General features: G+C 45.0%; 1 protein-coding gene across 2 annotated transcripts in view; it reads right to left on the bottom strand.

The window, feature by feature from the left end:
- FRMPD4 (FERM and PDZ domain containing 4) overlaps window positions 1-23,996 on the bottom strand; it is a 539,182-nt gene extending 515,186 nt beyond the window's left edge. Inside the window, exon 1 of one of the 2 annotated variants that reach the window (XM_004758833.3) lies at window positions 23,525-23,996. In XM_004758833.3, the coding sequence (XP_004758890.1) occupies window positions 23,525-23,565 (41 nt within the window). In that variant the 5' untranslated portion in view covers window positions 23,566-23,996. The remainder of the gene's footprint in view (window positions 1-23,524) is intronic. The other variant, XM_045089289.1, reaches the window with a different exon arrangement.
- Window positions 23,997-25,844: the final 1,848 nt, after the last annotated feature.

The raw sequence follows: 25,844 nt of genomic DNA, 5'->3' as shown, positions 1-25,844 counted from the left end.
TGCAGGCTACAATTCACCTCACCCAGTTGACTTAGAACAAAGGCTACCCACAAAACCAAACTTTGAGATCCCAAGGTCTCACATACCACTTTTTTTTTCCCTACAAAGGTCACTGGAACAAATACACCCAACTGGGACCATCAAGAAGGATCCAATAATAGTGACTATATAATTGAAAATAATAATAGAAATAATGTTAGGCCCAAAGAGTAGGAAACATGGGGAGAAACACCACTCCAGAGAAGGAGGAGGAATAATTGGAATAGTTTATCTGGCTCCAAGTCCTGGGAAAAATGTCACTAACAAATATCCTTAGATCTTGGGTATCTCTGTGGTGGGTTTACCCATGCGCTGGGGAGGTTAGTACCCCTAATTGGAGCATAATAGCTCCATCTATCATTTGGAAACCATCTTCTGACCATCATCGATTTCGTTTTTACCTGTGCACAAAAAAATGTGCTGTCTCTTCCCTCTTTCCTCCCCCTTTCATGATGTGACCTAAGGAGGAGGCATCAAAATATGTTGAGTGAGCTATTCACAAGAAGAGGATGGAGAAGGCTCACTTTCAATCAATCTGGACATTTTAAAGATTTTATTTATTTATTTGACAGAGAGAAATCACAAGTAGACAGAGAGGCAGGTAGAGAGAGAGGAAGGGAAGCAGGCTCCCTGCTGAGCAGAGAGCCCGATGCGGGACTCGATCCCAGGACGCTGAGATCATGACCTGAGCCGAAGGCAGCGGCCTAACCCACTGAGCCACCCAGGCGCCCCAATCAATCTGGACATTTTAATAGCAGAGAAATTCACAAAAGTTGAAGAATGTAGTTGAAGAAGGTCTGCGGCTAATCATAACATTTGAAATTAGAGGGAAAAGAAATCTATCAAATTGCATCATTTTTGTAACATAAGTATCAGCTCGTGTGTTGGGTCAAGAAAGAATATCCCTGACCTGAAAATGCCACAGTTCACCCCAGGGAAGGGGACATGCCACCTGCTAGGGGTAGGAGCAGAAGAGTCTTCCCAGGTTTGCCTGGGCTCAATCCCAGATGCCGCTGTCAGGGCGTCTGTGGGGGGCAGTGAATCCCGAAGCATATGTTAGCATCGCTGTGACTCATTGCTACACACACTAACTTTTCCTGGCACTCGTGGTCCTCAGTTTCAAGGGCACTGGTTGTAAATGTCATTGAAAATGATAAACAGGAAGCAAGTCACCAAAAAAAAAAAAAATCATCTCCTTATAAAACAGTCTGGATTCAATTTACTATTGCATTCCGAGTGGGGAACCTGGTCTTCCCACTAACACTCCTCATGCAACCACATCTGTTCCAAGAAGTTGCTGCAGTAATTTCGAAGCCTCTCTTCCTTCACGGCTCTTTATCTTGTTCTTAAAAACCACCAGCAACTTGATATGGTGCTGCCCAAAAGGGACCGCACAACCGCACCTGATTAATTCTGAATTCTACATTGTTCCCAACTGGATAAACACTGTTAAGGCTGAGGAGCCTGGTCCCACCCAGGAGTTAATACACATGCTGCTAGGCATTCTTAATCAGACCCTCCAACTATGACTCCAGGAGGAAAAGAGCTAGGTTTACCTACGATTTCAGATTACCTCCACGGCGCAGACCTCTCTACATTCTCTGACATCTCATGACAGCTATGGTTCTTTTGAGGAGACTGCGCTCATCTAATTCAGAAACAAAATGTACAAAAGCAGGATAGGTTCAAAAGAAAGTAGGGAATATGCAAGGACACGCTTATCTATAAAGAGGGTTACTCGGCATTTGTGAAATGCCTAACTGCTCTGTGTCCTTTTGTGGTAATGATAACCATTCTGCTTTAAAAGAGAGGGAAGAACCCATTTTCAGTAATGCCACATTGTTGGAAATGAGACTATTAGAGTTTGAGTCCATAGCTCTGAAAAGATATAAAATACAACGAGAAACATAAATATTCTCTTTGCCATAATGTGGTATTATCTAAAAAGACATCTCCATGTGATCACGGGAGGCAAATGAGAAACACATCAAAGTCGCATTCATTTACTCAGTATGCTTGGCGGTTTCATGTAGGGACTCTGCAGCAATGGTCAGATCCTGATGATGGGGGACAGAAGCACAAAAATGTCCCCTCTCAGCCCAGAAGGCTGACTGATGACCAGTAAGGATCGAACACAGACTGGTCACTTCTTGCTTGCTTGCTTGCTTTTTTAAAGTTTTATTTTTACACCCAACATGGGGCTTGAACTCGAGACCCTGAGATCAAGAGCCACATGCTCTTCCGATGGAGCCAGCCAGGCGCCCCAGTTGCTCCATTCTTAAAGGATCTCATGAGTGCCTGCAAGTTTCACCAATAGTTAATACCGAACTGAATGATAAGCACCAGAGAAGTCTTACAGAAGTGCTTTATGAGTAGAAATCTGAAGACATTAATGATCAATACTCCCCACACGTCCCCTCTCCCTTGAGCACTAAACATTTAACCACCAGCATCATACAGCAAAAGTACAGCTCTTTCTGCCCCCCAGGTCCTGTCCCTATGCTACGTAAATAAACTTACAAAGTTGTACCATAAAATGCCTCAAGAATTCTTTCTTGACTGTCATGCAACAAGCCCGCAACAACGGACTCTTCTTTTTTCCTTGGCTAAGTCAGTGCTTTACCTTCTCTGTCCCTCAGTGTCCTCCTCTGCAAAATGGGAATAATCACAGCACCTATCTCACCGAGTTGTTGTGAAGATTAAATACTTGAGCAGTTGTGGATAAAATGCTTATCAATGTACCTGAGACATAATCAGCCGTCAGTACACTGTAGGTAGTCACGGTAGTAGCAGACGGCGGCCGGAGTAGCAGTAGTAGCGGGTAGCAGTTAGGAGTATTATTGCTCATAGGTTTTAATTAATCTGAATAGTAAAAAGTACCGTCAGTAGTAAATAAAACTGCAGAACTAAGTAACAATAGTAATGCTAATATTAATATTAGTAACACGCTCATTAATGCTAATAGTTGTATTTCTAATGATATTAGTGATTGATAACACAAAGAGCACTAAAATTACCACTACTAGGCCCTGAAATCATTGCAGAGTCAATAAAAATAATGTGATATGAAATTGACCTGTTTCGTACTGAAGATTATCATTTATTTTGAACACAGGGGTATTCTAAAGAGTACCTTCTGCCTTCCCTTCAAAGAAGATAATTGTATCTTGGAGCAGTATTAGGAAAACAGAGAGCAATCTTCACATAGGTAAAAGGGAATGAAAGCCACACAGGAACCATTAAAGTAAGGGTTATTTATGAGTTGTGTTGATTACCAATGAGGAGAAAACATCACCCTGAAAAGAATCAGAGAAACACACCTGAAAGGAAGAAATTAGCATATTCCTTTAGCAACAAGTTTCCAAACTACGATTCCTGATTACTTAGAAACGAGCCACCTGGTTTGAGGATGATGCCAGCCAAAAACATTCTGCAGGGGCGCCTGGATGGCTCAGTCAGGGAAGCATCCAGGGTCGAGGGATTGAACCCCGGGGCCAGCTCTATGCTCAGTGCCAAGTTGGCTTGGAGATTTTCTCCCTCTGCTCCACCCCCACCCCCAAAGTACACAAACAAACAAATAAATAAACTCTTTTAAAAAAAATCGACAAAAATATGCACGTATAAGAAGATGTGTACTAACAGGGACTGTACTGCAATGAATAGAGGCCACTTTATGTCTACTTGTAACCCCCCGCGCCATCCAGGGTGACTCAGCTCTGCTACAGCACTTGTTTGCAAGTGTGAATTTGTTTCAGTGGGACTGATACAGCAGGGAGGGATTTGAGGACGGTACAGATTTCCTGTTTGCTGAAGCACTTCAAACTTGGAAAATCGCATCTAGCCCGAATTGAATCCTTCAGTTCACACCTACCGTGACAACCTCCCTCTGACCTGAGATCACCCTCCTCCACCCCTTCCCAGTAGCACGCAAGCTGCGACCCTCGCTATTCGCACTTCCATGAGCTCACTTCCGGACTTCTGGAGGGAACGGGAACTGTGTATCATAGTAGTACTGTAACTCTTAACTCTTAACTTGTGTAGAACTGTGCTATCACTTTCATTGGGTTTTCACCTTTTGTTCTAATGGTGTCACTAGAGGCGCCTGGGTGGCTCAGTCGGTTAAGCCTCTGCCTTCGGCTCAGGCCATGATCTCAGGGTCCTGGGATCGAGCCCCACGTCGGGCTCCCTGCTCGGCAGGGAGTCTGCTTCTCCCTGCTTCGGAACACACTCTCTCCATTCCAAATAAATAAATAATAAATAAATAAATAAATAAATGATAAATAAATAAATAAATAAAATCTTAGGAAAAAGTTGTATCACTAATGTTTTTTAATATTTTCAGTGCCGTGTCCTTCACCCATTTTTCCTAACAAGCCTTGTGGTGTTATTACTGGACTTTGCAATCATGCTGCAATTTCAAGAATGCCCATGTTGCATTATAACAGAACTGACCAAATCTATCTTCCAAATCTTCCCCAGATTTGAACTGAGATGTTACTGCCAACCTTCTGTGCGAGAATATAGAACATGGAGACTGGCTATGGTGGCCAAGAGCAACCATCAGGGGGAAAGCCTATTAGTCCTCAAGACTAATTTTCTCACTCTGCAGAGGAGGACTGAGTATGGGGAAGGCAACAAGCTCTCAGGTAAGTGTGAAAGGACTCTGACTGAGACTGGCCTGCTGCTCCCCAGAGCAGGTCGTCTGATTCAGGACGTCCATTAGACTATGAAGCCCAGTGTCTCCCAGCATATGGTGTGGTTAGATTAGCCTAAGAACGAGTTCTCAGTAATGGATGAAAGCAGAAGTGAAACTTGTGCCTGCCTGCCTGCCCTGTCCTCCTTACGAAATCGGCCTGCTTTATGCACCCAAGCACCATGTCTTGGAAGCTGCCTACCAAAGACGACGGAGCTGCAGGCAGAAGGAATTCAGGTCCCCATATCACCACTCCGAGGGGACCTTCCGAGAGCAAGACAAACGATGCTGGTACTGGGCACTACGCATTTGGATTTATTTTGCTATAGCGGCTTGACCTCAACATATTAAATCCAGATAGGTTAGCCGACAGCGCCGGCCCGCGCACTCGGGTCTTACCCAGCCGAAATGTTAAAAGAGTTCATGGAGGAGCCTCTCCGGATTGTCCGAGAAGTCTGCGCGCTTTCCGTGCAACAGCTTCTCTGCTACGTGTAGGGGTCAGACGACGGTGAATAAGATATCTCTCCATAAAAGGACTTTACAGTCTAGCAAGAGCAGAAACGTGAGTGACTGCAAAGGACAGGTACAGAGCCAACAGTTCCACTCCTAGGAATATGCAAAATGGAAATATGGTTGACCCTTGAACCACCTGGGTTTGAACCGCACAGGTCCAGTCATGTGCAGATTTTTTTTTTTAAATAAATGCAGTATAGTACCACAAATGTATTTTCCTCATGATTTTCTTTCTTTCTTTCTTTCTTTTTTTTTTTTTTAAGTAGGCTCCATGCCAACATGGGGCTTGAACTCCTGACCGTGAGATCAAGACCTGAGCTGAGATGGAGAGTAGGACACTTCACTGACAGCTGTCCAGGCGCACTCCCTCTTATTATTCCCTTAATAATCTTTTTTTCCTTTTTTAAAAAAATTAAAAAAAAAATAAAAATATTTATTTGAGGGAGAGAAAGAGAGAAGGAGAGCAAGCGGCAGGAGCGGGGTAAGGGCAGACAGAGAGAGAGAGAGAATCTCACGCAGGCTCCCCGCCAAGTGCGGAGCCTGACACGGGGCTCGATCTCACGACACAGAGATCATGACCTGAGTCAGACCCTCAAGCGACCGAGCCCCCTAGGTGTCCCAATAACATTTTTTCTCTAGCTTACTTTATTATAAGAATACAGTATATAATATATAGAACATACAAAATAGGTGTTAATTAACTGTTTATGTTATCGGTAAGTCTTCTGGTCAACAGTAGGTATTAGTCGTTAAGTGTCGGGGGAGTCAAAAGTTATAGGCACGTTTTCGACTGCATGGGGGGGCCATCGCCGCTGACTTCTGCATTGTTTAAATGTAAACTGTACTTTCATGAGCTGCAATCAACAGAATAAAAAAAATTAAAAATGATAGAACAGAACGGAATCGGATTGTGTCCAAATCATTACTTTGTGAAACTTGCTTCCGTTGTGCATGTAGGTGTTTGTGCGCACGTGTGTGGTATTTGTGTGCACTGGGTAACCATGGCAAACGGATTTCTTACTGTGAGTTTTGGTTAAAATAACTAACACTACTACAATATTCTAGGCTATCATCATCGAACATCAGATTTGTTTAACATGTATGCACATCACCTTCCCATCCATGGGAATCCTCCGATATGTTTCCGCTCTCTCCCCATGCCTTCAAATAATGTGATGATGGCTATAGATACACAAGAAGGTGCAGCTGAGACATTTTTATTATGTACTCTTACACCTTATTTAATCAATGAGAAAACGATGAGCATGAAGAAATGCACCACTATAAATTTCTTTTCAATGAATACGGCCTAATACATTAATTGGTTTTATCATAAAGGCCAAGAAAAATTATTTTAAATTACTTGTTTATAATTGTCTTTTAAACCTTACTTTCAGTCATATGGCTCACACATTCCTGTTGGAAATAATTTGTTCGTTACAGAACAGCTTGCGAGAAAAGGCCTTTGTGCTTCATGTAAACCCCAACCCCGTAGTAGCTGCAACACAGGAAAGCACGTTTCCCACGGATGTAAAACTCCAGCACCATGAGCCGCTCCCCATCAGGGCCCCCGCTGTCCTCAGCCGATGAGTCAGTCCATAATTATCAGGTACCCATGCAACCATCCCTTTCTGGATATCAATTTAGCAAATCCTCTCTGCTCTCCACAGCCAGCACTTTTGGTTGCATAACCAACAATTTCCTCTCCTTCTTTCCTCCCCATCTCCATTTTGCAGAGGTATTAGATGGCCGTCTACTGGGTTGGGCGTAAGAGGGGGATAGCAGGAGCTGACGCCCTCTCCCATGCCAGAAAGTGACTCTTAATTAATATTAAGTCAATGTTTGTCAATGTGAAGGTAACCCTGCTGTTTGAGTGGGACAACCCTTCATATTTTATTCATGTCAGGATGCTCAGTATCCCTGGTCTCTTCCCACTATATGCCCATAGGACCCCACCACCACCACCACACACACATCATAAACAACTAGAACACTCAGAGGCATTGCCCAATACCTGTTCTCCATTTGAGAACCACTGATTCTCTAAACCAGGGGTCAGCAACCTTTTCCTATAAAGGGTCAGATAGCAAATCTTGTGAGCTTTATGGCTCCTATGGTCGCTGTGGCAACTACTCAACTCAATTGTTGTAGTGCAAAGATAGCCATAAATTTTAAGTATACAAATGGGCAGGGCCATATTCTAGTAAGTCTCTATTTGCAAAAACAGGTGATGGGCTCTATTTGCTCCACAGATCACAGTGTGTCAATGTCTGCAAGCCTAAACTGGCCATGGTGATTCCCTTCGTTGCGGGGGAAGACGTGAGACACAATGATAGTCCTAGACAATGGAAGAGCAAGGTAGTCTGCGATGAGGTTTCTGGCAGATGTCCTAACACTCTCAAAAAGAGAGGCATAGAAATAACATACTCTGCTCCCCTCTCATTTTTGGTAAGATTTTATTTTTAAGTGATCCCTACACCCAATGTGGGGCTTGAACTCAAAACTCCGAGATCAAGAGGCACTTGCCCCACCAGCTGAGCCAGGCAGGTGTCCCGTCAGCTTTGGGGTGTGTGTGTGTGTGTGTGTGTGAGAGAGAGAGAGAGAGAGAGAGAGAGAAGATGTAATAGCTAGAGATACTGCAGTCACTTTGTGACCACAATAGATTCAGGCCACATGCTGACACGGTGCATGAAAAAGATGACAAAACCCTCATCCAATTAACCAACCCTAAAATGGCTCTACCTCTCGATTTTTTTCTTTTCCTTTTTTTCCCCCAAATTTTATTTATTTGAGAGAGAGAGCATGCACTTGTGCAAGCAGGGGGAGAAACAGAGGGAGAGAGAGAAGCAGACTCCTTGCTGAGCAGGGAGCCCGAGGAGGAGCTCGATCTCAGGACCCTGGGACCATGACCTGAGTCGAAGCAGATGCTTAACAACTAAGCCACCCAGACGCCCCTGTAGTTGTTCTTCTGCTACCTGCTGCTGACAGCCTCCTAAATAATACACTTTCCATTTGATCACAGAGCAATAAAGGTCACATAATTCTACCAAAATATGAGTATAGTATCTGAATGGACATTTGATAGCTACCTCCCAAACAAGTGCTTCTGCAAACAATAGCTTTGTTGCTGTTCTCCAAAAGTGCAGCTCTGAATAAAAGAGAAAATATTAAAGAAGAATAGCATGTTGACTGCTTTCTCATCTTCTCTTCTTTTCTTCTTCTATGCTAGTAGAACTCTGAGTGTTATGATCTCTGAAGAGGTAAGTCAGAAATGAAAATCTGATTGCCCTTTGCCAGGGGTGGCCATGAGACCCATTCTGGTCAAGGATACTGTAAGGCAAGAGTCTCGGCTTTTGCAAAAGATGCCCTTCCATGATAAAAGAGACAAGGAAAATGCTCACCATGTTCCAGCCACCCAGCTTCCTGACTCTGAACCCAGTCCTATGATGATATGATGCCTGGAGCTGGGGCAGCCACTTTACAAGCATAAGGTAACAAACATAAAGCTGGTGCAGGAGAAAGAAAGAGCGAGCCTGGGTCAATGAAGCCCAATCCAGGAACCACCTACCTCTAGAAATACATTGTGTAAGCTACTTTTCGGAAAGCGTTCCTTGACTTGCAGCTAAAATATCCTGATACACACAATAAGAAAGCACAATGAGGATGACATTTTTAACCTTTAAACATAGAAGCTGTTTAGGTTATACAGGAACTACTAAGTACTGGTGTCCCTAAATAAACGACCCATGTTGTCGTGGAGTTCTGATGTAGACTTCCTTGGAAGTAGACATGGTCAGATAAGCAAGTAGGGATGGCCAGGTGGGTGGGTGGTGGGGGTCGGGGGCACACCCTTTTTTCTTCTTCTATCCCCCCCCACACCTACTTTTCCAGTGTGGTTTCTACACTTTGATTCAAAGCATCCACCTGTCATAGCAAAACAACCAGTGGGCAAAGGGGAAACAGTTTGTCAGCTTTTTTGCTTGGAACCCTTTACTACATAGCGTGTGTGGGTTATTACATCTTCCTTGTGGGAAATCAAGCTCAGCGGGAGGATTTAACCATTTACAGGATGATTTCTCTCTCACTTCCTCTCTTTTGTTTTTCTTTTTTCTAGATTAAAAAAAAAATTTTTAAGTAATCTCTACACCCAACGTGGGGCTCAAACTCAGGACCCCGGGGTCAAGAGAAGCATGCTCTTCCAACTGAGCCAGCCAGGCGCTCCTACTAGATGATTTCTATTCAAGTTGTTTAAAATCTACTGGAGAAGAGACAGGATTGTCACAGTAAGAACAATTATACAGAGAATCATCTGTAAGTGCAAAGTGATACTGTCCACCATCCCATTTATGCAGAATTTCCAAAAACCCAAAACGATAAAAATATTTATATATCTAAATCTGTATCTACATATTTATTTTTAATTCCCTTCTCACCAAGCACCACTTGATATTTGATGACATAGGACAAGCCTCAGCAGACTTTCTGTACGGGGGAGATATTTTAGGCTTTGTGGACCATCTATTTTCCATAGCAACCATTCAGCTCTACCATTGGATCAAGCAAGCAGCCACAGACAATACATAATGGGCATGGCTATGTGCCAATAAAACTTTATTTATGGATACTTAGATTTCATTCTCACATAAATTTCACATATCATGAAATATTCTTCTTCTTTTGGTTTAGGGGAATCATTTAAAGCTATAATAACCATTCTTAGCTTTATACAAACACAGGCAACAGGTTGTACTTGGTGCACAGGCTATATTTTGCCAGCCCCTGATCCCTAGCTAGGACACAGGGAAAAAAATCAGAAATGACCTCTAGGTCAGGGGACTCCTGGGTCATTCGGTCAGTTAAGTGTCTGCCTTCAGCTCAGCTCATCATCCTGGAGTCCTGGAATCGGGTCCCACATGGGTCTCCTTGCTCAGCCGAGAGCCTGCTTCTCCCTCTGCCTGCCAATCCCCCCACTTGCTCAGTGTCTGTCATTTTCTCTCTGACAGATAGATAAATAAAATCCTTTTTTAAAAAGGTTTTAAAACTATGAATTATACCCCAGTATCGTTTTATGCATGTATCTTCTTGTGTTGATATCTTCAACAAATGTTAACACATATAACAGAGAGTTTGATCAAACACATCACTATATTCTAGATAAATGGAAGTTTAGGTAGTTACATATGACCACAATAGTACTAAAGTGAGGTCAACTAGAGAATTAACCAGTAGAGAAGAATTAGGCACTTTATTGCCTCCTGCATGTGTTCCATTAACTTAAACAGCATTCTATTCTTCAGCCTGTCAACATGATCTCAACCAGAAAGCCAAATTATGAACTAATGGCATCATAATCAAATTACATTCCTAAAGGAAACATCCATCAGTACACCCCCAGAATGTGGTTCTCCAAAACACACCAGGTTGTCCCCTTTGATGAGCGGAAGATTATCGGAAGATAGGATTTTTAGTATTGTTGTTAAAAACAAATAAAATTTAAGTTTAAAAACATATAAAATAAGCATTCCTTGTTGGGAGGTAGGGAAGAAAAGAAAAATATTTTTCTGTTTATACTCTTATCAGAGAAAAGCTGATCTAGATAGAGGAACTGAAGAAATTTTGCTTCAGAGTACTCAATTCTATACAAAAAGATATCACTTTTTAAATACCATCTTCCAGCTTTATCTGAATTTGCTAATGAAAATTACCAAGAAGATTTTATAGATCTGAAATTTCTATTATACTTTTCAGATCTATATCCGTAATATATTGAATTATCTCTTATTTCATTAGTTCAAAGGAGAGAAAATGAGGAACTTATAAGTTAGAATGGTCTGATTTAGCAATTCATATTTCCATCCAGAGTAAATTTTTCAACATTTTAACATATTTGGAGGGATCATATTTACCCAATTTATTTCTCTTCTCTAAGTAAACATTCTTCTCCCATCTCCCCCATTCTGGTTTTTTTTTTTTCTTTTTAAGATTTTATTTATTCATTTGGCAGAGAGAGAGAGAGATCACAAGTAGGCAGAAAGGCAGGCAAAGAGAGAAGGGGAAGCAGGCTCCCTGATAAGCAGAGAGCCCAATGAGGGGCTCCATCCCAGGACCCTGGGATCATGACCTGAGCCGAAGGCAGAGGCTTAACCCACTGAGCCACCCAGGCGCCCCCCCATTCTGTTTTTAATAAGTAAGCTCTACGTTCAATGTGAGGCTTAAACTCAGGACCCTGAGATCAAGAGTCCCATGTTCCACTGACGCCATCAGCCAGGTGCCTCTAAACCTCATTCTAAGAACATTTTTATTATTTTCTTATGTATCCTTACAGATTTTTATATGAATACAAGCATGCTTACTGTTCTGTAATTTATTACTTTCCCTTAATATATTCTGGAGATCATTTTTTAAAATATTTATTTATTTTTAAAGATTTTATTTATTTATTTGATATATAGAGAGAGACAGCTAGAGAGGGAATGCAAGCATGGGATAGTGGGAGAGCTAGAAGCAGGCTCCCTACTCAGCGGGGTTTGATCCCAGGATGCTGGGATCATGACCTGAGCCAAAGGCAGACGCTTAACCAACTGAACCACCCAGGCACCGCTGGAGATCATCTGAAATCACTGCACGGAATGTTCTTTTTTCCTTTATTTTTTACAACTGCATAGGGTTTCATGCTATTTTTATTTTAAAGATCTTATTTGTTTATGACAGAGAGAGATAGTGAGAGAGGGAATACAAGCATGCAGGAGCTTGCAGGCTGCCGGCCGAGCAGGGAGCCCGATATGGGGCTCGATCTCAGGACACTGGGATCATGACCTGAGCTGAAGGCAGATGCTTAATGACTGAGCCACCCGGGTGCCCCCATGCTATTTTAATCTAAGTTCTCATAGATGTGTTTTTTAGAATCTGCTTATTCTATGGAAAAATGATGGCATTTTAGAAATAGAATTAAATTTAGAGAGACTATTACACAATTTCTCCACTGTACAATTTGGGGAAACAAAGGCTTGACTTGCTCAAAATCAACCTGAAGTCCCAACCATCACTACTCAAGCTTGGCCCATCACCAACTACTTCCGGTCTTGTCATGAGGCCCCCGTCCAGGACAGATTCTGCTCGTCCATTCCAATATCTAGAATGTCCACAATTTTAGCATAAAATCTGAATATCACTTAATGGCATCTCAAACTACCTTCAGACTTTAATGAGTTTTGAAATATTCAGCATGCTATTATTAATGTCATTAAAAAGGCTGATAATCCAAAGACTTGGCTGTTTATTGCATCACAGTGTTTGTCCAAGGCAAAATTTTAATTAAATAAGAGGTCATTCACTAAACTGTAGCAAGTGTTGCTATGTATTTTATTTATAAGGAATTTTTAAAAAGATTTTATTTATTTGAGAGAGACAGCAAGAGAGAGAGAACACATATGGGTTGGAGGGCAGAGGGAGAGGGAGAAGCAGACTCCCTGCTGAGCAGGGAACCCAAACTGGGGCTTGATCTCAGGACCCTGGGATTATGACCTGAGGCCGAAGGAGGACGTTTAACCAACTCGGGTGCCCTTATTTATAAAGAATGTTTAATGAGGGGCCCCTGGGTGGCTCAGTTGTTTAAGCATCCCGAAGGCAGATGTCTTTGGCTTAAGTCATAATCCCAAAGGCAGGCACCCAACCAACTGAGCCACCCAGGTGTCCAGTTATCTATTTTCTTTAACCTTTCCAATTATTTTACATAGTATCATATATATACAAGTCTACACATAACATTAACATAAAAACATAAAAACAAAAAAACATTAACATAAAAATAAACATAAAACATAAAAATGTTTTCATATCCTTAAAAATTCTTTTTTTTTAAAAAAGATTTTACTTCTTTATTTGAGAGAGAGAGAGTGAGCAAGAGAAAGAGCATGAGCAGGGGCAGAGGGAGAAGGAGAGGGAGAAATAGACTCGCCTGCTGACCAGGGAGCCCAATGCGGGGCCCGATCCCAGGACCCTGAGATTATGACCTGAGCCAAAGGCAGACACCCAATCAACAGAGCCACCGAGGTGCCCCCGGTGTGACATTTTAAAAGGCAATATAAAAACTAAGTCCAGGTCAAATACGTGCACTTTATTTAAAAAAAAAATTTTTTTTTAAGATTTTTAAGTACTCTCTATATCCAGCATGGGGCTGGAACTCCCAACCCTGAGATCAGGAGTCACATGCTCTGCCCACTGAGTCAGTCGGGCGCCCCTACATAGGTGCACGTTAGCAAGACAGTGCCTGTCATTTAGTATAGTGAGTAGTTCATTTCCCAGTTATTTCATTTACTCAGTGTCTTGTATGCAAGATATCCCGATCATCGATTCTTTACTAGGACATTTAAGTACACAAAAGTCTCATTATCCAATCTTTAAGGATGTTACAGACAGCATGGAAATTCTCTTGCAGTGGTAGAGCGATAATGTGTGTCATTGGAGACTAGGACTCTCAGGACTGGAGCGGAGGGAAAGGAAACAAGCATCAGAAGGAGAGGTTCTGGCTGCCGTTGCCGTGGCAGGCCGTGGTTCCCTGCCTAGTGTCCCATGGGCACAAGTCCTGGAGGCAGATTCCCCAGATCAGGAGCTGTCGATCTGTCCAGTGGAGGCGACAGCAGCCCGAGCTGGGACAGTCAACACCGGATGGCGCGTGCATGCAGCGTGGTTTCCCTCCGCTTCATTCCTAATGCACCCAATCCTTGGTATCTACTCTGAACCAAGGAGGGGTCCCATAAAGAAGCTCAAATAATACAAAATTAAGGACTGAATTATAATACCCTGCATCCTGGTCAACTACTGCCACAATAATGCTGTGTAACAGACGACCCAAAGCTCCGCGCCAGCCGACCGATAGCGTGTTTTCCTGCTCGCGGGTCTGCAGGACGGTGCTGTGTCATGTGAAATCTAGCTTCTGCAACCAACACACTACCCCAGGCTGTTCTTGCTACAGCGATGCTAGAAGCAAAAAAGAAACGCACGCTGCCTCTTAAGGCCTTCTGGCAAAACCGATCCTCTGTGACCCCGGCCCACCTTCTGCTGGCCAAAGCAAGTCACCAGCCCCACAGCAGTGAGGCGGGGAAGGTCATTCCCCCTCCGGCAGGAGGCACTGCTATGTGACACAGAAGAGGCCGGGATTTAGGAAGGGTTCAGGAATCGGGGACGAAGAGCCATCGAGCACATAGGGCATAACTTGGTACGATGAAGTCAGAACCCAGGATGTGCAGCAGAGAGGGCGCACAGCTGGATTCAATTTCCCAGGGATCCTTGCAGTGAGGCGTAACCAGGGTCCTGGTAAACGGAGCGTGGGCAGAATGACAGACTCGGTTCCAGACATGGCTTTCCCAAACCTCCCAGCCAACCTCCCCTATTTCTCGCCCCTCATCTGTCAGCTGAATATGGATGGCCAGGGCCACCCGGACTCTCCGGCTGAAGAGGAGAGAGCTTCCATCTCGCAGGTTCTCTGAGCATGTCTCAGAGTCGCTCCATCAGGAACACCTGTTTGGGGCTCCAAGTCAGCAGAGATAAGCCGCTAACTGAGGGGCTGACCCACTGAAGCAGTTAGACTATCTAAACTAACGGAAGACTAGTCAGCCACTCCACCCAGGAGTGGGAAGTTGGGAGAAGGAAACTGGAACAACCTCAGATCGAAAACTCAAACATACAAAAACAAACCAAAAATCCCCCTCCAACATAAAAGACAAACAGGACTTTTTCCAGTGAAAAGGAGGCAAGGTAGAGTGCTCCAGCCAGAATGAAAGCCCAGAGGTGTGACATCATTTAGGACTTATAGAAAGTTTAACATTTGGACAGCTGGGTAGCTCAGTCAGTTGAGTATCTGCCTTTGCCTCAGGTCATGATCCTTAGGTCGTGGGATCGAGTCCCACATCAGGCTCCTTGCTCAGTGGGGAGCCTGCTTCTCCCTCTGCCTGCTACTCTTCCTGATTGTGTGCTGTCTCTCTCTCTCTCTCTCTGACAAATAAATGGAGTCTTTAGGAAAAAAAAAAAAAAAAAAAAGGTCAACATAAAAAAACAAATGCATTAAAAAAAAATAAATGAAAATTTCAACACAGCTAGGGGTAGGGGTGCGTGTACTTGTGTGCTTGTATGTAAAAATGTGCGCACATCCGTGTTTGGGGGTTGAGTAGGAGTTAAGGCTGGGAAAGAAAAATCACAAACGTCCAAAAATAAGGTGGCCAAAGAAGATAGGGCCAACCCCAACAGGCTGCGCTAAAGAATGGGGATTTTGTCCTAAGGACATTAAGGAGTACAGAGATCAGTTTCACGCTTTAGAAAACTTCCAGGAGCCCCTGGGTGGCTCAGTCGGTTAAGTGTCTGACTTCAGCTCAAGTTATGATCTTGGGGTCCTGGGACAGAGTGGGCTTCCCACTCAGCAGGAAGTTTGCTTGTCCCTCTCCTTCTGCCCCTCCCCCTGCTAGTGCTCTTGCCTCCTCTCTCTCTCCAGTAAACAAATAAAATCTTTACAAGAAAAGAAAATTAAATTCACCCTCGAGTGGTATGATGAGTGCTAAGAGGCAACCCCCCGCCCCCCGAGAAAAGATGGCCAGAATGGCTGGGGGTGGCGTGCCCCCATCCATATTCCGCCCCTCCCCCTCCCAGCAAAACGGGCAGACATCCAGGGAACCCCACTCTGACCCCAAAGGGGAATCTGAGTACTGAGTTCCAGGAAGAACAGTAAAATACTCCTGTTGTGGTCTCTGCCCCCGCTATTTAGCCCTGCCACAAGCCACCACAGACAGTCTACAACCAAATGAGCACGACTGTGTTCAAATAAAACTTTGTTCACTAAATCTGGCAGCAAAGCTCTGAGAAAATAAGCACATAAAAATAAAAGCAAGGTAAAGAAGTTGGGTGGCCCAGGCCACATTAGGGAACACTGCCCTGTGCCACGATTCAGGTGGACACCTCAAGGACTTGCGACGCGGGCTGCGAAGTCAGATGGGCGGTTGTAAAGTCGCCCCGGCTAACTGTCCGCTCTGCTGCAGAACCAGCACCGCAGCCACGAATTAGCCAGATGGCCTCACGTTCTCCACCAGAGCAGTCCCTCCTCGGCTAGTCCAGGGTCGTGCCGGCTAAGTCTGGAAATGCCTTCCGTCCTACACACGCTGCGCCAAGTTTCCCAATTTTATGAACTTCGGCCTATTTTCTTCAAAGCTCGTCATTGTCAGAAGATTATCACATCCTCGTTTTCCATTAAGCAAACCTCACATGATTTATGGAACATAGGAAAATGACCACGTAAAAAAGTAAAACCCTCTCATAAACTGCAATTGCAGGAAAATCACTTTTCCTTCTCAAACCTGACAAACATTTCTTTCATAGAAACGATAGTATTTTCCTATCGTTCAAAAAGGAATTCCCGAAATAAAAACTTCCCTGACATCTATAAAAACCCATTTAGCACAAACCTAAGTTAGCTCGTGGAGCTCATAGCAGTAACACACAGATTTCTTAGAAGTCCATGTTGGTGACTTTTTAACCACCAATCACAAAAAAAATAAATGCTCCAAAGGTCGAAACAGAAATAAAAGTTTATTCTCCAAGACCCAGTCCCAAAGCAGGCCATTTGTTTTTAACGTATGTATTCCTTTTCATTTCCGAGTTACTGACCATGATAATTGCTCAGCTAAGCAAATGATGAGAATTTATTTGCAAGAGGTATGAGAACTTTACTCACTCATTATTTAGTACAGAGTATTTATTGTATGCCGAATCCTGTAAGTTATACTTGAAAATATATTTCTGAAAGAAGAATTCAGGCAGGAAAACCTTCCTATCTCTTTGCCAGGAAAAAAACAGGAATGCTAACTTTGTTATCTAAAACTCAGGCTTAGATTTCTTGTAGATAGTTTTCGCAGCTTTAGTACATAATGACCTCAATTGCTCAGAAGCAAGGCAGCATACTTTTGAGATGTTTTCGCTGGGCTGAACTAAAGGTAGCCTCTGGTTTTTCATTACAATGCGCTCAATCAGATCATAAGAAAGTTGAGTTGAACTCAACTCCAAATTAATACAGCCTACATCCAGTCCTCCGCCCACGACTAAACCCACTTATCTAGTTTTCTTTCCATTTGGAAAAAGATGAATGAAGGTCATCAGCCATTAGCACCAGATGGCTCAAGTGTACTGTAAGGAAATACCAGGCATTCTCCCATGGACTTGTTTATCAGCTTGTGGGCACATGTCGGTTGAGGCTGTACAAATATGACTGCCCACTCTGAGTTTAAAGGCCTGTGGGAGGCAAGCATCACTCTCACGAGTAACTAACTCCCCAACACAAAGATAGCAGGCCCACCTATTGACCAAAGAAGAAGTACTCCGAATTGTCCCCAGTGCATCAAACACCAGTAGAGCAATTACGTTCACTTCTCATGGTCGACGTCCAACCGTTAAATAAGTAATCTGAGATAAGAAGTTTAAATAAAGATAAGTCTACATGAATTGTGAATGTACGTTAGGGAATTCATGCACTCGATATGCTACATTTTATATTGGCAAAGTTTCTCTCCTTAACCAAACTTCTGCCAGGTTCCTTTGAGCCCCTTCTCGACTAGGCCTCAACCTTGGTCTACCAGGACTTGAACAAATACTAACTCAGTTTCTAACAGCTCAAGGCCACGCATCCCTAGGATGACTCCAACCTCCCACCCCCCTAAAGGGCCTGCCTGAGAAAATTCAAGGCTGCTAAAAGAATTTACTGTTTGCTCCAGCCAACACCTGAAGAGAGGGCCCCTATCCCCCAGCTTCAGTGGGAGGGTAGGAGCCTACCTTGGATAAGTGCCCTTAGCAAACTCGGATGGGATTCACATGAACCAATCTCCTCCTTGGTTTTGGTACTTTTTTTCACTTCCTGCCTCTACGAAGCTCCAGCTGATCCCCTTCCCTAGGTCCTCCCTGTCCCTTTAAAATGCCCAGTCCCCCCTGTACACATCGAAGTTGTGTTGAGTTTACACTGGACTCTTTTCCCTATTAAAATACTGTGGTACTGATGAAAATCTGTCCTTACTGCTTTAAGTAATGTCTGGCTTCACTGTTCTTTGACAGTGTGTAATTGGTTGTACTTGTGCCCACACACATGTGTCAGCGATGTAAAGAAGAAAAAAACAGGAAAGGGTATTGTTTAACCCCGAGGTTAGTAAACTCTCTATGAAAGACCAGATAGTAAGTCTTTTAGGCCTTGTGGGCCATAAGGTCTTGTCAGTATCTATTAAACTTTGGTGTTGTACAGTAAATGTAGTCCCTGACAATATGGAATGCATGAGCTTAGCTGTGTTTTCTTTTTTAAAGATTTTATTTATTTATTCATGAGAGACAGAGAGAGAGAGAAGCAGAGGGAGAGGGAGAAGCAGGCTCCTTGCTGAGCAGGGAGCCTGCTGCAGGGATCGATCGATCCCAGGACCCTGAGATCACGACCTAAGCTGGAGGCAGATGCTTGACCGGCTGAGCCACCCAGGTGCCCAGCCCAGCTGTGTTTTAATAAAACTTTATTTACAAACACTGACACTTTAATTGCATACTATTCTTTTGATTTTTTTCTTAACCACTAGAACAATTTTTAATTTTAAAAACCATTCTTAGCTCACATTCTATACCAAAACAGTCAGCAAGCCAGACCTGGCCCACAGGCCATAGTCTGCCAACTCCTAGTTTAGCCTATTTACATACTTCTCTTTCCTTGCTATGATTAGCTCCCAAAGTTCAAGATCATTTGATGGTAAGGTTAGTAGGTTTGGGGGTCATATTCTCAAAAACTCGAAAATGCTCTCAATTTTCCTTATTGAGACAAGTATGAAATCAGTGATTTTAAGTCAACTCTTCTTTTTAAAAAAGATTTTATGTATTTATTTGTGAGAGAGAGAGAGAGAGCATGAGCAGGGGAGGAGCAGAGGGAGAGGGAGAAGTAGGCTCCCTGGTGAGAAGGGAGCCCGATGTGGGGCCGGATCCCAGGACCCCGGGATCACAACTGGAGACAGAAGTAGATGCTTAACCAACCGAGCCACCCAGGTGCCCCTGTTGTCAATTCTTAAAGATAAACTCCTAGCCCATCAATTACATATATTTTCTCATAGGTAAACTCCCATGGCAAATGCCAAATGGAATATTAAAGTAATAAGATTGAACAGTACATCTCTGTGTGTGTGTGTGTGTGTGTGTGTGTAAAGAGAGAATGAATAGCTGTTAAGGTCCATAAGCAGAAAGTGAAAATTTTGACGTCATGCATTTAAAGTATAAGAAAATTTCACTGCAGGTGACTATCTATATGAAATTCTGATAGCAAGCAGGTGAAATTCACTTGCCCCAAAGAGAGAAAGGGAGAAAGAGACAGAGAAGGAGAGGGAGAGGGGAGAGAGGAAGAAAGAGAGAGAGACTTGAAATGGTATATAGCCTGAATTAGACATCTTCCCTCCAGAACTGCTAACAACTAGACTTTCACAGCTGCAAACTAGCAACCCCTGGGAAACTAGAGTTAAATATTCCTAAAACAGGAATCTAGTTCTGTTATGAAACTGTTCATCATTTCACCTCCTGACAGCCACAAAAATCAGCAGAACTCGGAAAGGACTCGGATGACGAGCAAGTAGCATTTTTAATAAAATTCAAATCCAGAGTCTTTGGGGGGGGTTGGTTGCTAGCCTTGAGAGCTCACTATTATCGGCAATATTGATGTAATTATTCAGGTAAAAAGAGAGGAGATGTGAAAAATAGGACCTTTCGCATTGCTACCTTAACTCCCCTTCTCTTCCAGGGAATACTTAATTCTGAACAAGGGAAAGGTGAAAGACAGAAGTTTAGTAGTCTTTAAAGAGGTTTTACGGAAGAGTCTGAGGAAGCTCTAAATATATAGTTTTATTCTTCCTCAAGCGTATGACACTTGTAACAAAATTATTATTACAGATATCAGTCACCATTCTTTGCCACAAAACAGCCCATGCAACCCCATGATGATGTGAAACAGAGCAGCCTCCAAATTTACCGACCACTATAAGGAATAATCTTCATATTAATAGCTGGGACCCAATCATTATCTCAAAGTGTGCCGTTTTGCATCAAGAAGAGACATGAAGTTAAGCTATTCAATAATCCCCAAAAGCGGCCCTCGGTTTAATAACACCCCTGTGAGTTTTGGGTTTCACATCACTTCCCTCAGGCAAAGGGGGCAGAATCATATGTTTTTCTACTGAACTGCATTCTCCTTTAAACATTTCAAAGAGTGCATCTGGTTTACAAATGAACTCGTCGATACGAAGAGCAGTAACAATAGAAATAGATGCCTATTTTTCTACTATTACTGGTTTATAAGGCAATCATCTGTAATGCTCTCATCTACCAGGATGAAAAATGATATATAAGTGTTACCAAGGAAACCAGGAAGTAAAATTGCATGTAAACTATCAAACAGTTTAATAACCAGAAAATTAGAAGAACAAGAACAAACATCTCCAGATAGAACCGCCATACATTGCACCACCCACAACGGGTACCATCAAGGGTCACAACCAGCCAGCTCTTCCGGGGCTCAGCAGCATTGGTTTAAAACGGTGACCCTAAGGTGGTACTGAATTCCTAAAGGGGAATTTGAATTCTGCTTTTTTTTTCCCCCACGTGAATGAAAGGACAGAGATCCTGGGAACAAGTGTTTAAAAGTAGGTACTTTGAGAAGTCAAAATACTCCGTTAATTCCAGCATGGACTCGTGCTCGCTCAATAATTCTCTGTAATTACCAGTGTCTTTACTCACAAACAGGACATTCAGCAAATAGCAGGTATGCTCTCCCCAGCAAATGCTTTCCAAATCGACATTTAGAAACTCAAGTTCTTGGGAACCAAAGACAAGGCGCAGGCCCGGGGTAACTGTGTGTGTTCACCCCTAAACCACGAGAATTTTAAGCACTCAAGTAAGCATGCTGATCAAAGCTAAATCCTTTAGGAAGATTATCCATTCCGAAATCAGGAAAATCCTGCAGTGTAAGCACTTTTACACTGCACCTTTGAGAAAAGAACTTGATTTCTGAAACAGTGTTTAAAACACATGCACAAGACTATTCCTACAAGGGCAGGGAGCAGCAGCTGTAAACATGTGTTTCTGCGGGCTGGTGACCCCCTCCACCAGCTACTTCAGCTTGGGGTCGTACCTGGGGAAGTTCTGCTACTTCAGCTTTGGGACCATGCCTGAGCTCACACGGAGCCACAGGAAGAATGCCTATGGATGGAAGATTTCTTAATGGGCACATAAGCTCAGAACATGTGCAGCTTCTCTCTTTAGAATAAACACTCTATTTGGATCATGTTAAGGACAGAAAGTGAAATTCACACTCATTTACTAAATTTTAACCTCTCTTTAAAATAAGATACTAATCCCCCACAGCCTGGCTTGGGTTTTGCAAAAACTCAGATTTGTGAATATCACGAAGGCATCCCGGAATTTAGTAAAATGAATATAAACCATCTTTTCACTGACATACAGTACTGTCCTCTCCCAGACTCCAAAGTTTGAGGACTAAATCCAGGCTCTAGATTATTTGTGTTTTCTTTTTAACACTGATCACTTTTAGCATTCGAGGCCACCAAAATCCGTATCTTGGTTACTCTCAACGATGCCGGTGAACTTCTCTTTCCCTTGGGCAATCTCTGTCCATCACACAGACGGCACCAGGCAATCACTAAACTGTTGCTCACAGCCATTCACCGTCCACGGTTTGTGATTCGACAGCTGTTTATAAACCCGCCAGAGGCAGAAGCATGCAGGAAGTTAACAGAACGGAGGTGTGAAGCCACGGCCCTCTATGATATTGACGTGAAACCAAACCATTTGCCACACTACAATCCTGCACCGTTTGACGTATCCGTCTTCTGACGTGCGGGGCAACACCTCTTCGTGGGCTGCTCCAAGACATATATGCCCACCAGCCGTATAGCTCACGTCTACCCAGACTAAGTCACGGTGGGGTCCTCTCCCCAGAAACTCAGCCGTGACATGAAGACTGACTCACGTGAACAGAGAGGGAAGGTGGACATGGGCCAGAGGAGCAGAGGAAGACCTGTGGATGCCGGGGAAAGGCACAGCTGAAAAGCAACACGCAGACCCAACTGATCTGAAATGGCCCGGATGGAAGGGAGCCGGTCAAAGCCCACAGGCATTTCTGATTGTGGCTCTCTGAGGCCGTTCTCCTTCGCCTGCTGCAAGCCACACAGCCCACCCTAACCCTGAGGAATAAAGGCAACCCTGGGATTATTCTCTCGCAATTGCAAGGAAGTCTAAACATCCTGGAAAACTCCTAAGGCAGTGGTGGTAACTGGTACGGGGAGAGCCGAGCTCAAGGGGCAGGAGGCTCGTCTTTCCACAGACGTAGGGGGAGGACGTGGAGCGTGGGGGCTTCTGAGATTTCTCCCACCACGCACCTGCCGGTTAATGCCGTGCTGGCAGAAACACAGACCTACGTCCCGGGCTCCAAAGACTTTGGAAACATAAGCAGGGCAGAAAACCTAAGGCGAATGCTCTGACCAGGTATTACCTAGGCAGCCAGAGTGGAAATATGCTTCCTCGATCAGCCCTGCCGGAGGAATCTGCCTGAATTGATGACTCTTTTTCTGTTTCGACAACATGGCCACTTGGAAGCAAATTTCTAAATCTTTCGAGGCTTGGGGACTACACAGTTACCCAAAGACAGGCTAAAGGTCTCTCTCTTCCGGCTCCCTGCCTTCGGCATCTAGGTCACTGCTAGGAACACGGGACAACTTCCCAGGTCAGCGTACAGGCTGAGTTTTCAGGGTGTGGAGGTCTAATTTAGGGGGTGGAGGCCAGGGGCCACTTCTGGTCACTGCTGCTTGGGAAGCAGGGACCCAAACTCTAAGCACTTCTGGCTTTCCCTAGCAGTAGCAATTACAACCACCTTCTCCTGGCCCTGAATTATACATGTGACCCCAAGCACCACTGGGGCTTTTCCTAAGGGAAAACAAACTGTCATGAATATTGGTGTGTGCCGGAGGGTGCGTGTGTGTGTGTGTGTGTGTGTGTGTGGTCTCCAGCCTCCGATACACAAGCCCCACCAGCCAGTGGGAGATAAGTTGAACGCAGCAGCCCCTGGCCAGCAGCAGCCCCTGGCCACCTGGTTTCAGTCCTTTCTTAAGCCCCGCTGCTCTCTCCAGCTTTTGCTTCTCCCCAAGCCTCCCGAAAAATAAAGCACCAAGTTGCCGGCTGCGGCGGCCCCGGGTGCAAAGGAACCGGCGCAGCCCCTACCTCGAGAGCTTTGCAATCTTCACAAAGCTGAAGACATCCATGCAGGCAGCCGGGCACCCCGAGCTCGGAGGCTGCGGCGCCCCTTCTCACGCCAGCAACGGCAGCCCCATGGCCGGCCGGGACCTCAGCGCGCCCCGGGGCTCGAGTGGCGGCGACAGCGGGTGGCGGCGGCGGACCTGGAGAGCCCGCACCTGGAGGCGGTGGCTGCTACCCCCCTCCGGCCGTGAGCTGCGTGTGCATCCCCGAGCAGGACCATTGACGGGCGCCCGTGTTGGAAAACTCAATGGAGAAGGGGGGGGCAGGGAGGGTGCGAGGGGCGGGGGTGGGGAGCGTGGCCCCGGGTGGTGCGCCCTGGCCTGGGGGACTGCCGGGCGCCCCGGGGAGGCGAGGCCCGGGCGAGGGGCGCTGCTCCGGCTCCTCAGCCCGCCGGCCCGGCTGCCCCGCGTGCGGAGGAGCGCAGACTGAGCCGGGAGGCGGCGGGCGAGCCTGGCACACGCGCACGCACCCCTCGCGGCACTGCAGCTGCCTCCCTGCCTCCTTCCCCAAGCTGAGTCCCTTCTCCTCTCCCCACCCCCACCCGCGGGGAGGGGGGGGGGGCTCTCCTGTCACCAGCTGCGTGTGCCTCCAGATCTGAAAGATTGATCTAACAGTCTCGGGCACACCGGGGACGGTGAACGCTACCCCCTCCCTCCCCAAACCAAAGGAGAGCCGTGCAACTGCAGGTTGCCCAAAGCCTTGGTATGTTCCATAAACCAAAACTAGCGAAGGGAAGGAGCAGGGATGATCCGGGCTGGGTGGTTTGTCAAGGGGAAGGGGAGGGAGATGCCCAGCACGGCGGGCTCCGTTTGGAGAGCACAGAGGTCCCACCGCTTCCCCCCAACCACTGGAGCTAGACGCGACAGCTGGGCTGCCTGGGAAGGTGTGTCTTTGGACAGCAGCACCGGGGGAGCGTTGGAGAAATAAGAAAATAAGAACGGGAGGCAGTCGGAGGGGCGGGGGTACGCCTGGCTGCTTGTCACTACAGGGGTTCGGAGATGGGGGTCCCAGACGCCAGTAGCGGGGAGAGGATTCTGAATGCGCTTCAGAATCTAAAGAAAGAGAAGGGATGAGAACGGGCTCTGGAAGGCAGAGCTGAGATGCTTTCTCCAATGGAGCAGCCAGTACAGAAGGGGGAAAAAAAACCAACAAAAAACAAAGCCAAAAAACCTTACTCATAAAAACAAAACCACGGAAACATAAACACTCACCTTAGGCAGAGTAAACTCCAAGTTGCAGCCATGTAGCACTCCTACCCTCCTCTTTTACATAATTATCTCGGGTAATCAGCCCTCTTCATTAACTCAGTTCTCCCTCCCCGGAGCCTCAGGCTTCTCCGGGCCTCTTCTTCTTCTTCTTTCTCTTGGAGTCTCCAGGCCTCTTCTCCCCAATCCTTTAAAATCTCTCCCCAGACTCTCTGAAGGTCAGATGGCCACACAAAGTGTGTGCTCTCCCACCCAGAAACGTTCACCTGATGGCAGGGCCACTGCGAAGAAGAGATACCACCCCCGAAATGTTGGAGGATCTGGCCAGTGCGCTTCTAGCTCTCGGAGGGGATTAGGGAAAAGGAAATAGGTTTAAAGTTCCCAGACTTCTGCTCCTTGCCGGGTCTGTTGCTGTTTTTCAAGTCTCCAGTATGGGAGCCTAATACCTGCACTTTGTTGTTTTAAAGGCATTTCTTTCCAAAAGGAAACATAAAATCACTAGCAATCAGGAAAAAAATCTAAATGGTGTGAAAGCCGGGCATAAAATTACATGATTTTAAAAAATAAATAGGATCAATTTTCCTTCAGCTCCTTGCAGACAGGCTAGTTTCATCTCACAGATGGGGTCACCTCGCAGCATCGGAGGAGGCAAGAGGGACCTGGGCTTGTGAACCCCCCACTGTCTTGCAAAATAGCTAGTTGGGTCTGTACTGTCCTGTACCTTTTTTAAAGCATTTTTGCATTTGAGTCTCATAGCAACCCTGTCATATAAGTAAGGCAACGCATTTAAAAAAGAGAAATCTTTTCTTTTTATGCCACCATCTCTACTCCACGTACGCGATGGAGAGATGCATTTTAAATGTGTGTCGGGCAAGGTTACTTGTCCAACTGAAACTCCACGAAAGCTCTCCGGTCCCCTTTGAGCGGAAGTTGGTGCCCCTCCGCGACCGCGACCAAGAAGGCTTCCGATGCCTAGCCCTTGAGCTCTCTGACCTATCTCTTCCTCCCCGCCTCACTCTCTGCCATGTCTACTCCCTTCAACACTAACTGAGCCCCCGCAACACCAGCCTCCTTGCTAG

Source organism: Mustela putorius, unplaced genomic scaffold (genome assembly GCF_011764305.1).
Source record: "Mustela putorius furo isolate JIRA1106 unplaced genomic scaffold, ASM1176430v1.1 tig00003836_pilon_pilon_pilon, whole genome shotgun sequence".
In the NCBI taxonomy this organism is placed as follows: domain Eukaryota; kingdom Metazoa; phylum Chordata; class Mammalia; order Carnivora; family Mustelidae; genus Mustela; species Mustela putorius.
The sequence above is the reverse complement of the archived record's forward strand: the minus strand, read 5'-3'. Positions and strand labels throughout refer to the sequence as shown.